The sequence below is a fragment of the Mustela erminea genome, chromosome 2 (assembly GCF_009829155.1).
Source record: "Mustela erminea isolate mMusErm1 chromosome 2, mMusErm1.Pri, whole genome shotgun sequence".
NCBI lineage: Eukaryota > Metazoa > Chordata > Mammalia > Carnivora > Mustelidae > Mustela > Mustela erminea.
Window position 1 is genome coordinate 98,714,722 of NC_045615.1, and position 17,230 is coordinate 98,731,951.

Here is a 17,230-nt window from a genome sequence, read left to right on the forward strand (position 1 = left end):
TTTAAACTCTGCCAAGAGTCCAGGTGTCATGTGAAGACAGAGATGGATCCTTTGCAGGGTGGAGGGAGAGTAATACAGAAGTATGGGCGAAGGGGCCAATTGGACAGTTTTCGAACTCTTACTAAGATGTTTTTTTGTGGTCTTTTTCTTCAAAGTTTTATGAGTTTTTAGTTTACTGGATATAATTTTATTTAACAAATTCCCTGTTGTTTATGGAAACATACATGTATGTAGTAGGTTTAAAACTGTATTGTATTTTTAAGTGTGATCTTGGCTTTGTGGATCATGTTTTGAAAATAGAAACTTTTTTTTTTCTTCTATTCCAGACTCCTTTTAATTTTGGCATGAATCATAGAACACCACCGTATCCCGCCGGGGATTATTGTCTTCTGTGCAGAAGTGAGCGGAAGGACTCTTCATTCTTAGAGAGTGGAATTAAGACTGCGAGCAAATTGGCCCTCTCCATGGCTCCCAAGGGCAACAGCGTGCTGCACCTGCCCCTGTGGGTGTGCCCGGACTGCCGGCGGACTGTGGAGAAGGAGGAGCGGCACAGCGGCCTTGACCAGCAGTCGGTGAGTGCCCAGCCCAGGGTGCATGGGCTTGTCGGCTTTCTTACCCTGTGAATTACATAGCTCAGTGGACAGTGAAATAAATAATCGGGGTTAGCATTCTGGAAGGAAACCCCTCTTACTCCATCTTCTGGTCCCTTGCTCTACCCTCTGGGGTTTTCCTCGTGGTCTTCTGTCTACACCTGTGGGAAGTAGGAGGGGACCTCCCCTCCTTGGTCTCACAACTTGGTCAGCAAGCTTAGGGGGCCCAAAGGATGTGTTTTGGCTTTTTTTCATCTGACCTCAAGATGTCTTTGGCAATGCCCTTTGCTGGAAAGCTCAGAAGCTGTTACAGTGTTTGGTTCTGGCCAGTCCATGTGCTGGTAACTCACCTGAAATTTTTTCCAGACACGGTTCTCAAGCCTGGATTTCCCCACCCTATTTTTTCTTGATTTCTTGCCTCAGCTGAATGGAGTCATTCTTGAGGTGTTCAGGCTTATATGGAAAGGCCATAGCCTTAGTCTGCTCTTTGGCCCAGACGTGTGTCTTGGGCTATGTGCCTGAAAGGGCTTTGAGTCTGCTCTTTAGGTTCTCGAAGGACTTGGCTTTTGCAAGCATGTGAGACCCCACATTCTAGGGCTTTTCTCTTGCTTTTACTTCTGCCTGTGGGCAGCTGTTTTCTGAGCTCTTCTAACATGTCCCTGCACGTCGCCGCCAATACCAGCACCCACCGGCAGCACACACTCTTGTGTCCGGGGCCTGCTGTCCAGGCCCATGTGGTGCCTGGGCCACTCCCTGGGCGCTGCTGCACACTGCGAGTCGATCTCATCTCCGGTCTCCCCGGTCTCCCCAGCCTCCCTCCTGCCAGCTGCTGTGCTGGGGACCTCTGATCTAGGGCTTCCTAGAAGGCAGTGCCCAACCACGAGTCTGCGCTGGGATGTGAATAGCTAAACCTTGAGACTGCATCGTTTATCGGGATAAAAATGTACTTCTCACCCCACCTCCCCTGTTGTGCCCCATTCCCCTGTGTCGTATTCTCCTTAGCACAGTCAACTTTTTCATTTTGCTCGTGCCCTTCACTGGCCTATACACCCCACAAGGGCAGCAGGTTTTGTGTGTTTTCTAGCCAGGAGCCATGCTCAGCCCGGCCTGTTCTAGGAAGCACGGTTTCTGGGTGAACCAACAAGTGTGGAAGGGAAGAAACCTCGGAGCCCCATTGCAAGGTTAAGAAGATGGCCTCGTCAGTCCCAGTGGTTCTCCTTCGGGTCTTCTTGCTTTTACTGCTGTATTGTTTTACTTTCCTTTTAGTTTCCTTTCCGGGGCCTCCGAAAGCATTACCTTAGCTGGGCTGTTCCTGGAGGGCGGCGGTGCAGTGGTGCTGGCCAGTGTGTGTGTGCCTGTCCTGCTGCCGGACTTGTCTCCTCCATGCAACCCTGCTGCGCCCTTGCAGCCTGGCCGGCACAGGCAGGAAGGGCGGCCAGTGGAAACAGCTATGATCTGCTGGAAGTTGCCCTGGATACCGCCTTGTCAGACGAGGCTTTCTCTCACCAAAAAAGTGACTCTGGGCACTGTGTTTGCAGACTTAGACCTTCTGCTACTTTTATAAAGTTGGTGCCTTTGGTCAAGCTGGCTAAAATTGCTGGCCTTTTTAAAAAAATTGAGATATAATTTACATCTGGTAAAATTCTTTTGAAGTGTGTGTATATAGTTCAGTGAGTTCTGACAAATTTTACAGTTGTGTAAGCACCACTACTTCAGTTACGATGTAGAATATTTTCATCACCCCAGAAGTTTCCCTGGTCATGTTGGTAACACCCCCCCCCCCCCGCCCCCGCCTGGCTGGTAACCACTGAATTGATTCTGTCCTGTGGTTTGCTTTCTCTCAGTGTCACATAGATGCCTTCAGGCGGATGTGATACTTTTGGGAGCTGTGAGCTGTGCGAGAGTCCCTTGTTCTCTCTGTGGCTGGATCAGTTGTGGAGATGCACCCACTTTGTTGATCCATTTGCCGCAGACAAGTGTTTGCACTGTTAACAGATTCGGGTTTTGCATGAAGCTGTGTGAAGCTTGTACAGGTCCTTCTCTGCACATTCTTTCTACATTCTTTGTTGCAGGCGATGTGCTTTTTTTGGTCAAGGACTTTTCGTCTGTGCTCATGAAGGATGTTTGCTTGCCGTCGTCTTGTCTTTACTGTCCTTCAGGGCCTCCTGAGAGGAGTTGAGATGTACTCCTGCTTCCTCTCTTTTTTGGAAGAGTTTGTGCAGAATTGTCATTAGTCCTTCCTAACACGTTGCTGGTTCTTGGTTTCTGTTTCTCCCAGACAGTTTGGTGGAAGGCTGAGCCGTGCTTGGAAGAGACCATGGGGGGCGGGGGCCTGGTTATTCAGTTGTTACCCCCACTTTGCACCTGGGGGGCCAGCTCACTTTGGCCACACTGGAGCTGGCCTGGCTTTGCTCTTGTTGCTGCACACGCTCGCTTCTCTGGTGGTGTGTGCTGTGCCCTGCTGCTTATGTGGGCTGGGAAGGAGTCGCCCTGCACATGCTGGCCCCCTTCGTGTGGCGCTGGGCCTCCCCGTGGTGTTTTCCCCGCCTGGCCCCCTGCCCTATTCAGCCCAAACCTGGGGCAGCCTGGTGCCTAGGACATCAGGTGTGGCTCTCTCCCAGTGACCACCCCCCAAAACCCCCGGCCCGATGTAAGCCAGAGTCTGCCAGTATCTCTAGGGGTCTTGGGTGGGACACACCCCCTTCGTCTCCCCAGGGTGGCTGACCTGTGGCTTTTTTTTTTTTTTTTTGAAGATTTTTTATTTTATTTATTTCTTTGACAGAGAGATCACAAGTAGGCAGAGAGACAGACAGAGAGAGAGGGAAAGCAGGTCCCCACTGCGCAGAGAGCCCGATTCGGGTCGATCCCAGGACCCCGAGATCATGAACTGAGCCGAAGGCAGAGTCTTTAACCCACTGAGCCACCCAGGCATCCCTGGCTTGTGGCTTTCTGACGTGGGGGACAGCTTGGTTCCCTCCTGAAGTGGATCAGGCCTGTGCCTCAAGGGGGAGGGCATCTGCTGCCCCCACAGCAAGAGTCTTCTTCCCAGAGAAGGGTGGGGCCCAGCAAGGTTGCACTGGCCACACTTAGCCTTTCAGGGCTCTTGACAAGTGTTGTCATTCTCTGACGCACTTCAGAGTTGTCTGCATTCTGTTGTCTGCCGAAGATGAAGTGGCCCGTGTGTCCCCTTGTCATCAGAGGGGCTTTGTGCGCTTGTCTGGCTCTCGTGGTTGCCTGAGCTCTCTGGTGGGCCTGGCATTGGGAGTTTCTTATTGCCAGGGTGGGAGCTCCGAGTTACAAAGTGGGAGTGGAACGGAACTGCTCTTTTCTAGGTAAGCAGGCAGTTACCACAGGTTGTGGTAGATTATCAGTGAGACTTTGCCCAGCGCCCTACCTTTACAGTGCCACACTGCAGACTTCCTCCACTCCCAGACCTTGTCATCCGGGCCTGTGTCTTCCTGCAGAAACACCCCATTCACACTGGCAAGGCCTTCTGACTGCACTGTTGTCCTAGAACAGCCAGAGGTCCAGGATTCCGTCGCCATCCCTTGCTTGCAAAGCCCTGGGATTCCTTTGCCTGGGACCTGGCTCAGCACTGCCCCTCCCTCCAGCGGGTGGTGTGTTGCTGGGGACACTGCAGGCCTAGGCTCCCCAGTGCATGCTGACATCGTGGTGTTCCTGGTTGTGGGTTGGCATTTGGTGTGTTGCTCTGGCTTCAGGCCTGACCTCAAAAGAGCACAAACCTTCCCTTCTCCTTTCTTTCCAAACCTCACGCACCCTCTTTCCTTTGCACAACTCAGGTGCTGCTAACCTTCACACTCCAGGGCAGGGGTCGAAGCGGACATTCAGACCCTGGCTACCCCTACTTACCCCAGTCTCTGCTACCCCTGCAGCCAGGGGAGGCCCGCCTCCCTGGGGCTCTCGGGGCCTCTCCCGTCTCATCTTCTCTGGGGCTTCACTGCTCGGGTTAGTCTTTTCTTCTTAGGCACCAAGATCATGCCCAGGAGAGCGCAGATGCTCTAGAATTGTTCATTCTTCAAATACCCGCCTCTGACCTCAAGGTCCCTCCCAGCTGTCACCATCTCTCCCACTCCTGTAGTTTGTCTCTCTGGGGAAACAAACTCCGGGTTTGGTTTCTTTCGTGGATAAGAGGTTTTCCATTTCTTTTCCAGTTAGTTTTGGTGAATTATATTCTGAGAAATTGTTAAGAGTTTCTGGTATAAAATGGTGTGGAGACCCTGTCTTCACTTCTTATCATACCGTACATACAAATCTTGATCCCTTATATTTGTGCTTTCTCTTTTTGTGAACTGGTCTTGCCTGAAGTCTGTCAGTTTTGTCTTTTCAAAGAAAGGACAAATCTTAAGTTTAGTTAATTGAAATCTTTTTAAACTTTTTTTTTTTTTTTTTTTTAACTTAAATCTCTCTCCTTTCTGTTTCATTAATTGTTGCTGTTGTATGTGGTGTAGACATGATTAGGCAGTGCTGGGCATGTGTGGTAAGGAAGTATTCAGCAGCAGAGCTGAAAGCTGAGCAGAGCGGTCCCTCTCTGACTTGTCTTCTACTTGTCCTCTATCTTCCTGAGGCTTCCAGTGTTGGCAGATTCTTGTCCGTTCCTCCAAAAATGTTCTGTTCTGTTTTTTGTGTATTGGAAGGTGGTGTTGGCACACACCACAGTATCCTGCATTGTAGACATCTGTCAGTAAGTGAACGCCTGGGGTCCTCTCACTTTCTTGTCCTTGGAAGAGAGGGCTATGGATGCCATGGCAAGGTGGGGTGCACGTGGGTGGGGGGCTGCTGTCCATTTCTAAGCCTCTCTGAGGGCTGTTGACAGGTGTCTGGGGCACCAGCTCTAGGGGACCAACTGCTTCAGGGAATTGAATTCCTTGCTGATCTCACGTGGAGACCTTGTGGGAGGGAACCTGAGCCTGCTTGGGGGCAGGCAGGGAGACAGCCCTGTCCCACTTTCCACCTTCTAGGCAAAAAGCCCCTGGGCCATCACCACACAGCTCCTGCTGGTTGTGACCACAAATCTGGTTTTTTTTTTTTTTTCCTTCTTCTTCTTTTTCTAAAGATTTTATTTATTTATTTGACAGAGAGAGAGCGGGATCACAAGTAGGCAGAGAGGCAGGTGTGGGGGGGGAGCATGGTGGAGGGAAGCAGGCTCCCTACTGAGCAGAGTCCATTGTCCAGTGTGGGGCTCGATCTCAGGACCCAGATCCTGACCTGAGCTGAAGGCAGACGCCCAATGACTTGAGTCACCCAGATGCCTGGTTTTTCTTTTTGCTCTGTGGTTGCTTTTTTGCCTTCCTGAGTTCTCACCCGTCCGTTTTTATTATTTATTCTGTTCTGCTCTGGTATCTGCTGGAAATCTCTCATTGTACTAGATTTTGAAATGTTAGTGGCTCAGTTTTAAGTGTTACCCAATTTTCATTATTTCTGTTTTCAACCATGAATTGCTTAGAAGTATTTGTAAATACACAAACAGATCTTTGGGGTTACTTTTAATCATTGATTTTTAATTTAATGCTGTTGGATGTCATGATCTCTATTATAATGATTCCTCTCCAGTTAGTTATACATGGTTAAGTTTTTCTGAATTTCCATGTGTCCTTGAAAATGTGTTCCCAGGATTTAGAGGACTCTCTTCCCCCATTAGTTCAACCCCTTGTTAATTGTGCTCTTAATTACTTCTGTGTTTTTTAATAGTTTTTCAGCGTGCTTAATGTATCCGTTACTGAGTAAGCAGTTAAGCTCTCCTCTGCATATATATTTGTCCTTTTTTCCTTATAAATATTTTCATTTTTACTCTACATTTTAAAGCTGTGCTGGTGAATACATGTTAAAATGACTCAGTCTTGGTGTATTATTCCTTTGTTGTAGTGAAGCCTCGTGTGGTTTCTCCAGAAGGACTGTTTTGTTCACTGTTTGTGGGGCTCTGTGAGCTCCCTACTTCTCTTCCCCTCTTTTCATGTACTATTATTTTCGGTCTCTTGGTGTTGGTGTGTTTTAGGTGGTTTTGTGCACTCGGTAGAAAGGTTGACTTAATTGGTCACTTTTGAGAGTCTGTTTCTCAGTGGTGAAATGACTCTGTCACTCAGCAATTAGGGCTGACCTTTTGGGGTCACCACACAGGCATCACCCTTAGCTCAGATCTCCTCTTGTGCCACTCCCAGCCCTGCCCTTCTCCGTGGAGTCAACACCCTCCTGATGGTCTTTACGAGCCATGCTCCTAAACACTGTTGTCTAGTTTCCTGATGTTTGGAACTTCATAAAAATACTGTACAGTGTGCATTATTTTGTGCCTGATTTATTTTGTTCAACATTATATTTGAGATTCATGAATGTTTTAGTTTTTTTAATTTTCATCACTATATACTCACTATATACGCTCTGCCTCTTTGAATACACGACATTTTTTTTTTTTTAAGATTTTATTTATTTATTTGACAGGCAGAGATCACAAGTAGGCAGAGGGACAGGCAAATAGAGAGAGAGGTGGAAGCAGGCTCCCCGCCGAGCAGAGAGCCCGATGTGGGGCTCGATCCCAGGACCCTGGGATCATGACCTGAGCCGAAGGCAGAGGCTTTAACCCACTGAGCCACCCAGGCGCCCCTGAATACACTACATTTTGGTTGCTTCCAAATTTCACTGTTATGATGCTCTCGGAACACATGTTCACACATTCTGTTGTATATACATGTGGGAAAGGAATCATTGAGTCAGAGAGAACTTATATAATTAACTGATTATAAGTGAAGATCAATAGCATATTTTTAAATGAAAACTATTTTTCAAAAACAATAATTTCGTGAGTAAGGTAGCACTGTTTTATAAATCTTAGTGTTTGGGTGATAGAAGACAGCTAGACTCTCATATCTGCTTCTGTGTTCAGCTGTTATTATAGATTGTTTTGATTAAAGTATATGAAGCAAGTAGTATGATAGCTTTTTCAGATATTTGTGGATATTCCTTTTTGATACTGCTTCAAACCATGACAAGTAATGGTTTCTTAATGGTTAGTTGCAATGTAGAGTATGAAATGATATCAATGAATTTTTCCTGTGTGGTTAAAATACTTTGTCTTTCTTGCATTCTAAATGAGTATCTCTTACACATTGATGATTTTTTAACAGCATGCATTTGTAAAATAATGGTTTACTGAGTTAGGCAGATCTTCCTGGTACTGATAACCTTTCATTATACAGTATAAAAAAAATTATATTTGTGGGGTGAATTGGTGACTTAGTTGGTTAAGCTTCTGACTCTTCATTTCAGCTCAGGTCATGATCTCAGGGTCTTGGATCGAGCCCCAGGTCAGGCTCTGGGCTCAGTGAGGAGTCTACTTGGGCTTCTCCCTCTCCCTCTTCCTCTGCCCCTCCCCCTGTTCGTGTTTGTTCTCCTTCTCTCTCTAAAATAAATAAATAAATAAAATCTTTATTTATTTGTCGGAGAGGGCACAAGCAGGGGGAGCAGCAGGCAGAGGGAGAAGCAGACTCCCTGCTGAGCAGGGAGGCCAATGTGGTACTTGATCCCAGGACCCTGGGACCATGACCTGAGCTGAAGGCAGACACTTAACTGGCTGAACCACCCAGGCATCCCAATAAATAAAATCTTAAAAGAAATGTATTTCTGTTATCACCACTAGTCTCAACAGAAAAGTCTTAAAATGCAGAGGCTTTGGAGCCCACAGTGATGAATTCATGATTTCTATCTAACCTTCTGATTTTTGCCTGAAAGCTCGGATTTTGATTCGCCACAAGTAGTGTCAACTGTTTTCCTTGAATTGCCAGGTTCATTTTATTCATTTTTGAGAAAATGTCCACTATCCAAGTCTGAACACCCGTGGTTTGGCCTGTCAGGCATTCCAGATATGTCGTGGTGGCAGTGGCCCTGGCCCCTTCCACTCACAGTGTACACTGCTTTACTGAGAACATTGCTGGAATCTTCATGTGTGCTCCCTTCTTCATCACATAGAATATTTAAAAGGTGTGTGCTTGAGGGTTCAGATTTAATACAATTAATAATTTTAATGCATCCAGGGCATTCTTTAGTGGAACTTGGCTTTTTTAAACTAAGTGTGTGGAAGTAAAGGATGGTGGCTACTAGCACACTTCATTGTGCAACTTTCATTCTTGCCCAGATGTGGGTAGCTAACCCCGTCATTGCTTTTGCACCATCACTGCAAATGTCAACATGGGAAAAGGCAAATATCTAGATATTTGTGAAAATAATTTTGGCTAGTGGACTTGCTGAAAGGGTGTCTAGGACTGTCATGGGACCACAGACCATGCTTGGAGAACCACTGTCCTTTGGAATAGAGTGGCCCCCCCATCTGTGATTCCCCCTTCCAGCGTTTCAGTTCTGTCATTGGCATGTCCCCGAAACAGGTGATCCTCCTCCTGATGTGTGGACACCAGGTTAGCAGTAGCCTGATGTGAGGTCACAACACCCATGTCACTCAACCTCCTTCATCTCCTAAATGGGCACTTTATCATCTCACATCATTGAAAGAAGGGGACAGTAAGACAGTTTGAGAGATAGACCACATTCATACAACTTTTATTACAGTGTATTGTGACACTTGTTCTAGTTTATTATTATATATGAATATTATTATAACTATTGTTAATCTCATGCTGTGTCTGATTTGTAGATTAAACTTTATCGTAGATATAGGAAAAAACATGGTATAGATAGGATATAGTATTTTCGTGGATTTAGGCATCCACTGGGGTCATGTAATATATCCCTTGCTGTTAAAGGGGGATGACTGTATTTGTCTTTTTCCTATAGATGTATGGAACTTCTTTATGTGCTCTGAACATGACCCCTTTGCTGCTTTTATGCATTGCAGATGCCAGCTGCTACTTTTTTTTGCTTCCGTTTTCACTGTTGATAGTGTCTTTTGATGAAAACAAATTAATTTTGTTACGAGGTTTATTTGAGAGAGAGCAAGTGAGCAGGCAGGGAGGACATGGAAGGGGGTAAAGAGTCTCAGGGAGGCCCCACACTGAGCGTGGAGTCCAGCATGGGGCTCGATCTCAGGACCTCAAGATCACGAGCTTACCCCAAAGCAAGAATTGGACACTTAACTGACTGCACCATCCAGGAGCCCTGAACACAAATTCATGTTTAATCTAGTCAGATTTCTCACATTTTTCCTCAGTAGTTACCACTTTTTTTTAGTTCTGTTTATTAATGGTTTTTCCTACCATGACATCATAAACATATTTTTCTTCTTCTCTTAGTACTGCCCAAAGAAATATGTGAATGACAAATGAAAGCCACATGCGAATAATTTTAATATTTTAGTAGCCATGTATCAAAAACTAAAATAAAAGAGGTGATGTGACCATCTGTTTTTTCCCTCGGTGTATCCAAACTATCATTTCAACCTGTACTCAGTATAAAAAATGTTAATGTCATTTTGTTTTGTGCTAAATACTCAGAGTCCTTCGTATGTTTTTACATGTGTAGCATGCATTGCTTAGGATGCTTGCATCTCATAGCTCAGTAGCCACAGATGACACAGTAAACAGCACAGGCCTCTACTTCTGTTGTTGGGCCTTTCATGTTTAGACCTGCACCCCTCCTTGAATTGGAATTATTTTTATATGGTGTGAGGTAAAGTTCAAATTAAATTTATTTCCGTGTGGAAATCAGTTCCCTAGCAGCGTTTATTGAAATGACTGTTGCTCCCTCCTCCTCCTTGCCCCCACTTTTCAACACCACCTTTGTTATAAATGAAGTGTCTGTATATGTGTGGATGTATTTCTGGGTTCTGGGTTCTGTTCCACGGCTTTGTTTGTCCTTGTGCCAACAGCATGTTGTCTTAATTACTGTAGTTTTGTAATAAATCTCATTTTCAGAGAAAAAGTGCTGTTACCTTGTACTCTTAAACATATCTTATTCTTCATTCTTTGCATTTCTGTAAAACTGAAAATTATCTTGTCAATTTATTTATTTATTTAAATATTTATTTATTTGTTTGTTTGTTTATTTGACAGAGATCACAGAGAGAGAGGAGGAAACAGGCTCCCTGTTGAGCAGAGAGCCCGGTGTGGGGCTGGATCCCAGGACCCTGGGATCATGACCTGAGCCGAAGGCAGAGGCTTATTTAACACACTGAGCCACCCAGGCGTCCCATCTTGTCAATGTATACACACACACAAAGACACAGAATCCCAAAATAGAAAAATAACCTTGTTGGGGTTTGACTGGGATTACATGGAGTCTGCAAATCAATAGGAGGGGAATTAACTTCTTTCTAATATTCCTTATAATCTGATAATCCTGGGCTACCTAGAAGGCTCAGTCAGTTGAATGTCTGACTCTTGGTTTTGACTGAGGTCATAATCTCATGGGTCTTGGGATCAAGCCCCACATTTGGCTCCGGGCCCAGCAAGGAGTCTGCTTGGAGATTTTCTCTCTCTCTCTCAAATACATAAATCTTTTTAAACAAAAATCTAACAGTCCCCATTGAGTATGGAATCTTTTTCTATTTATATGTGTTTTATTATATTTTTTCAGTATCATTACACTGCCCTTTTAAAAAGGGTGGAGGTTGCCAGGGGGATGTGGTCATTTAAACATCTGATTCTTGGTTCTGGCTCAGGTCATGACCTTGGGGTCATGGGATTGAGCCCCACGTTGGTCTCTGCACTTAGTGCAGAGTCTGCTTGAGATTCTTTTTCTCCCTCTGCCCCTCCCCCCCCAATAAATAAATACATAAGTCTTAAAAAAAAAAAAAGATGATTGTCCCATAGGTATTGGACTTTTATCTGTTCTATTTTAAATGATATCTTCTCCATTCTTTCTCCTCTAACTTTATCAGTACAGATGTATTGATTTACCTTTTTGTGTTTTATTTTAATTTATTTTTTAAGATTTATTTATTTATGAGTGAGAGAATGCGTGTATGTGCGTGTGGCAGGGCAAGGGCAGAGGGAGAGAGGGGGAAAAGAATCTCAAGCAGACTCTGGATCGGGCACAGAGCCTGACATGGAGTTCTGTATCATGACCTGAGCCAAAAACCCAAGAGCTGCTTAACCAACTGTACCACCCAGGCATCCCAACTTCTCTAAGTTGTTAATTAAAAGGACATTGCAAGACCCCTATTTTGTGAGTCAAATAGGTCTTGATTTTTTTAATTGATGTGGAATCCCAATTTTTTTTTTTTTTTAAGAGTTACAATTTCAGGTTACAGTCAGTTTGCTTCAGATGTTGTTTGTATTGTTGGGTGGACCTGCAACACTCACTGAACGACTCCACACACATGAGTTTTACTCACCTTCTCAACCTTGGTCACAGGCACAACCCTGAAGACCGAAGGCAGAGTGAGAAGTACAAGCTGAAGGAGGCAGTTCTAGAGGATATCCGACGTTTGAGACAGAGATGAGTGAAAAGCAGATACCAGAGAAATAGAAGGAAAAACAAGAAAGTGTGATAAGTAGAGCAAAGTGATGGTAATCATTTAAAGGATGGTACGGTTGGTAGTTGTTGGGCCTGGGATTGGATTTTTTTGCCCTACTTGAAGATGATAAGCTTCCTTGTTACTATTTCATGGGTGCTGGCTGGGGACATGAGATTCCTGGGTCAGAGACAGAGAACTTTACTGCTCACAGCACAGCAACAAGCATGAGCATGAGCATGTCTGCTCCCCTTGCTCCTCCCTGCCCAAATTCCATGTCTGTGAAGTGGGGAGGTCTACATCCTTGCAGCGGGTGCAGGAACTTTGTCTTGGAGCTCAGGAACCCTGGGTGTGAGGATCTGCCACTAGGATCTCCTAGTGTGTAGAAGGCAAGCCTGCACTTTGTCCCAAGGTTATATGCGGCGTGAAGCCAGAGAAACAGCCCCCTGTTGGGGGGAGATAGGCAGAGCCCTACAGCCTTGGCATATCCATCAAGACTGGGAGCTGGTCTGAGAGACCCAAGGAGAGCTGTCTCCCAGCTGTCCTCTGAACGAAGGTTTTATAAAGTTAACCAAGAAAGGATAGGAAGTGTTGGATGTGGCAACAAAGAGATTGTATCTGACCTTTGCCAGATTCATGTTAGTGGAAGTGTGGGAGCAGAAGCCAGACTGAGCTCCGTGAAGAGTAGATTACTGGTGAGGAAGCTGAGAAAGTCAACTCAAGGTGCTGATTTTCGAGGTGCTTGACTATGAAGGCAGGGAAGACAGATCAGAAGGGGGAAGCTGGAGGGAGATGCTGAGCACATTTAACTATGGAAGGAAAGAGCTGCTGGTTGGGGAGAGGTGTCCCCCCCCACTTAAATTTCATTTTTTATTATGTAATATTTGAGAGAGCTATATATGCATACATATTTAATAAGCATGAAGACAGTAAAATGACCACCAGCAGGGGTCACACCCATTCCTGATACTAGGGTGCATGTCTGTGTTCCCCCATCTTTCCTCTTCCTCTTTCTGAGTGGCCACTGTCCTTGAATTTTATATTTATCATTCCCTTATTTTAAAATTTCTTTAAAAATTTTATTGCCTCTGTGTGTATCTCTAAATAATAAGTTGTTTGATTTTGTTTCTGATCTTTATGAAAGTGGTATATGTTTATGTTGTCTTATGCATCTTTGTTTATGAGATCCTTCGACTGTTTGGGTAGCTGCACTTACTCATTTTCACGAATTCATCCATGATGTACGTATAGTTCAGTATGTTACTGTATATGATTTATTCATCAGTAATTTTGTTAGAAGGTACAGAGTTTTCCTTTTTTTTTTTTTTTAAAGATTTTATTTATTCATTTGACAGAGATGACAAGTAGGTAGAGAGAGAGGAGGAAGCAGGTTCCCCGCTGAGCAGAGAGCCTGATGTGGGGCTTGATCCCAAGACCCTGAGATCATGACCTGAGCCGAAGGCAGAGGCTTTAACCCACTGAACCACCCAGGTGCCCCCAGAGTTTTCCATTTTTTTACAGTGATCAGTTTTTTTTTTTAATTTTTTTAATTTTAATTTTAATTTTTTTTTAAAGATTTTATTTATTTTGACAGACAGAAATCACAGATAGGCAGAGAGGCAGGCAGAGAGAGAGAGGAAAGGAAGCAGGCTCCCCGCTGAGCAGAGAGCCCGATGCGGGGCTCGATCCAAGGACCCCGGGATCATGACCTGAGCCGAAGGCAGAGGCTTAACCCACTGAGCCACCCAGGCGCCCCGATCAGTTTTTTTTTAAAAACGCTGTCAGAACATTTGTATACCTTTCTCCAGGTACTCATTTGTAAGAGTTTTGTTAAGAGTGTGTGTTGGTCAGGATTCTCCAGAGGAGCAGAACCAGTGAGGGGTCAGGAGGAGGTAGACAGATGGATAGAGAAAGAAAGGAAGGAAGGAGATTTATTACAGGGATTGGCTCGTGTGGTCATGGAGGCTGAGAAGCCCCACAGTGTGCCATCTGCAAGCTAGAGACCCAGGAAAACTGGTGTCCTTCACTCTGAGTCCAGAGGCCCAAGAACCGGGAGCGCTGACCTCTGCGGCAGGAAGTGGGTGTCTCCACAGAAGCAGGGAGCATGAATCAGTCCTTCCTTTTTTGTTCTTCAGACCCTCTCTGGAGTGGACGACGCATCCACCCTCATTGGTGAGGGATTGTCTTCATTCAGTCTAAGCATTTAAATGCTCATCTCTTCCAGAGACACCCTCACAAAATACCCAGAAATACTGTTTTACCCACTGTCTGTCATCTCTTAGCCCAGTCAAGTTGACATATAAAATTAATTAACAGAGTGTTTATCTATGAAATAGAATTGCTGGGTTGTAAGTAATTCAAATGCTTACATTTGTAAAATGACAGCAGTTTCCCCAGTGACTGTTCCCGTTTCTGTTCCCACCAGTAGTGTTTGAGTTCCCTTTGCCCATATTCTTGCCCACACTTAACACTGGGCAGGCAGTTTGAACTTGCTTGGGAGTGGGAAGGAGTAAGGTTGAGAAGTGGTGGTGCCCATGAGGTTCCACTCGGACGGGGGAACTGGGGGCTCTCGAGAAGACTCATCCTGAGACCAGACTCTCCGGCAAGGCTGTGTAGGTGTCAAGTAAGGTGGGGTGGTGGGGAGTGTGGAAGTTGAGAAAATTGCTGCCAGGAATCATCTTTATAAAGTTTTTTTTGAGAGGGAGAGTGAATCTCACAAGACTGGGAAGGAACTGGGGAGTGGCTAAGGTTTCAGATGGTCTCCTCGAGAAATGAGAACAGTGAGCTGTCAGGGTGGCAGGTTTGGGGCTAGCCCGAGGTCCCTGTTGAAGATGGACACATTGCTGTGCTGGGGCCCTGACCTGCCTGTCACCCAGCACCTTCCCCTCTGCAGAGTCCCTTAGTCCTCGGCGTTGGACAAGGGGAGCAAGGATGGGCTGGTTGAGAAGGAGCAGGGATGCTGCACAGGCTCAGCAGAAGCCAGGCCTCTGGGTCCCTGCTCAGCTCAGCCCCTCCCACAAACAGGCGTCATCCCATCAACCTGACACGTGCATGCACCTGCCCCAGCCCAGCCGTCTGTCCAGGCTCCTAGCTCCGCCAGCTCAGGGTATCTTCACAGGCTGGGCACAAATAGGCACCCACGGGTGGTGTTTGGATGAAGGGATGAGTCTACCTTTAATTTATATCCGAAGATAATGTTTTGGGACCTCAACATATTTGCAAGTACTGATCCTGCCCAGTAGACTTTACAGCTTGGGAGGCTGTGGGTGTATTTTCAAGAAATTCTGTGAATTCCCTGAAGGTTAAAACAATTTTTGTTTGTATTCTGATAATGGGGGAGGGCATTCTCACATCATTGGAGGGCCTCCTGTGTACTGGAGGGCTTTAGCTCCTGTCTTCTGTGACCTGGTGAGCCTGGGTACAGTGCGTGTAAAGGCTACTGAAGAAGGAACGGAGGTTGTCTTAATACTTAGGTTCTTTGCTGAAGCCAAGCAAAGACCCACCAAGATATGGCCTGCTTTGTACAGGCAGACACGTGGGATGGCCGAGATGATTTGTAGAGAGACCTACATGAATACAGGCCTGACTAAAAGGAACCTTCTGCTTAGTAGTCAGAACCAAGGCCTATGTTGAATTTAGGAATTTGATTTCAGTTAATTACTCATTTGGCTCTTTATAATAATGTTAATTTGAGTAATGGTTTTTAGGTTTATAAAATTTTAAGTTGTAGACAAGCTTAGATTTTTAGAATTACACAAAGTCTTAGAAGTGTAAGGTCTATTGTATTTTATACTTGTGTATGTATGTTTAAGTAGTGAATTGGTGTGCGGGCATGGGAGATGATACTTGGGAGAATTACTGTTTTCTGTGAAGGGGTCTGTGGAGCACTCAGACATCCTACCACAAGGAAGAGGACTGGGCAAATTAGTATTCTGTTTTTCTGTTTTCAAGGTTGATCATATTAAAGGCTTTCTTTTGATTCTGGACATGAGCGATTATGTCTTGGTTCTCATATCATTGAAGTAGAAGTCTTCCATTTTACACCGAGGAACTGCCTTCTCCTAATAGTTATGTGCCTCCAGGTCTTATCAAGGCAGATAGTGTCAATTTAAACCAGTCATTTAAGAGTTTGCTAATATTTGTTTGTATCTTGAACATTTGCCCTTTTGGGTCTTGGTTCCTAATACAAACATAAAAAATTCCTTTATAATGAGCATCATGAAAGTGGTTGCTGATAACATTTTTCACTGCTGCTCCGAACTCTAAGACTGGAAAGACAGAACTTGAATCAGCCTCTTGGAAAGATAACCTAATGGTGGTCTTTGGCTTTTCTTGCTTAATATAATGCTTTTCAGATTTATCTGTGTTGTTGCACGTGTCTGTTTGGTTCATTTGTTTTTTATCTCAGAGTAGTATTCCTTTGTATGGAGGAAGCACAATTTGTTATCCATTCACCAATAGGGTGACATTTGGCTGTTAACATTAAAGCCACTAGTAACATTTCAGGAGCACCTGAGTGGTTCAGTCTGTTAAACATCTGACTGTTGGTTTCAGCTCCGGTCTTGATCTCAGGGTCATGAGTTTAAGCCTTGTTTAGAGCTCCTGGATGGGTGTGGAGCCTACTTTAAAACAACAACAACAACAACAAAACAGTAAAGCTACTAATAACATTTGAGTACAAGCTTTTTGGGAACATAGTTAATCTGTCTTTTTAAACATTTTTATTTATTTATTTGTTAGAGAGAGAGAGAGCGAGAGCGAGCACAGGCAGACAGAATGGCAGGCAGAGGCAGAGGGAGAAGCAGGCTCCCTGCGGAGCAAGGAGCCCGATGTGGGACTCGATCCCAGGACGCTGGGATCATGACCTGAGCCGAAGGCAGCTGCTTAACCAACTGAGCCACCCAGGCGTCCCAGTTAATCTGTCTTTGATAAATACTGAGGAGTAGAATTGCTAGGTCATGGGGTGAGTGCATGATTAACATTTTAAGGAACTGTCTTGGAATTTTTCAAAGTGCTTATACTATTTTCCATCTATGAATGAGAGTTCCTGTTAATCTGCGTCCTTACCGAGGCTGGATATATTGACAGTCCTTAACTGTAGCTGTTCTAGCGACTTGTAGTGCTGTCTCATGGTTTGTTTTTTGTTTTTTTTTTTTTTTTTAAAGATTATTTATTTATTTATTTGTCAGAGAGAGAGAGCGAGCGAGAGCGAGCACAGGCAGACAGA

The 17,230-nt window shown here is 45.0% G+C and overlaps 1 protein-coding gene across 9 annotated transcripts in view; it reads left to right on the forward strand.

Annotated features, from left to right (window-relative positions):
• FAM193A (family with sequence similarity 193 member A) overlaps nt 1–17,230 on the forward strand; it is a 165,881-nt gene that overhangs the window by 64,765 nt on the left and 83,886 nt on the right. For 8 of the 9 annotated variants that reach the window (XM_032333628.1, XM_032333633.1, XM_032333635.1 and 5 more), the window contains one exon: nt 327–572. In XM_032333628.1, the coding sequence (XP_032189519.1) occupies nt 345–572 (228 nt within the window). In that variant the 5' untranslated portion in view covers nt 327–344. Of the gene's footprint in view, nt 1–326; nt 573–11,903; nt 12,059–17,230 lie in introns of those variants that run through there. The other variant, XM_032333634.1, reaches the window with a different exon arrangement.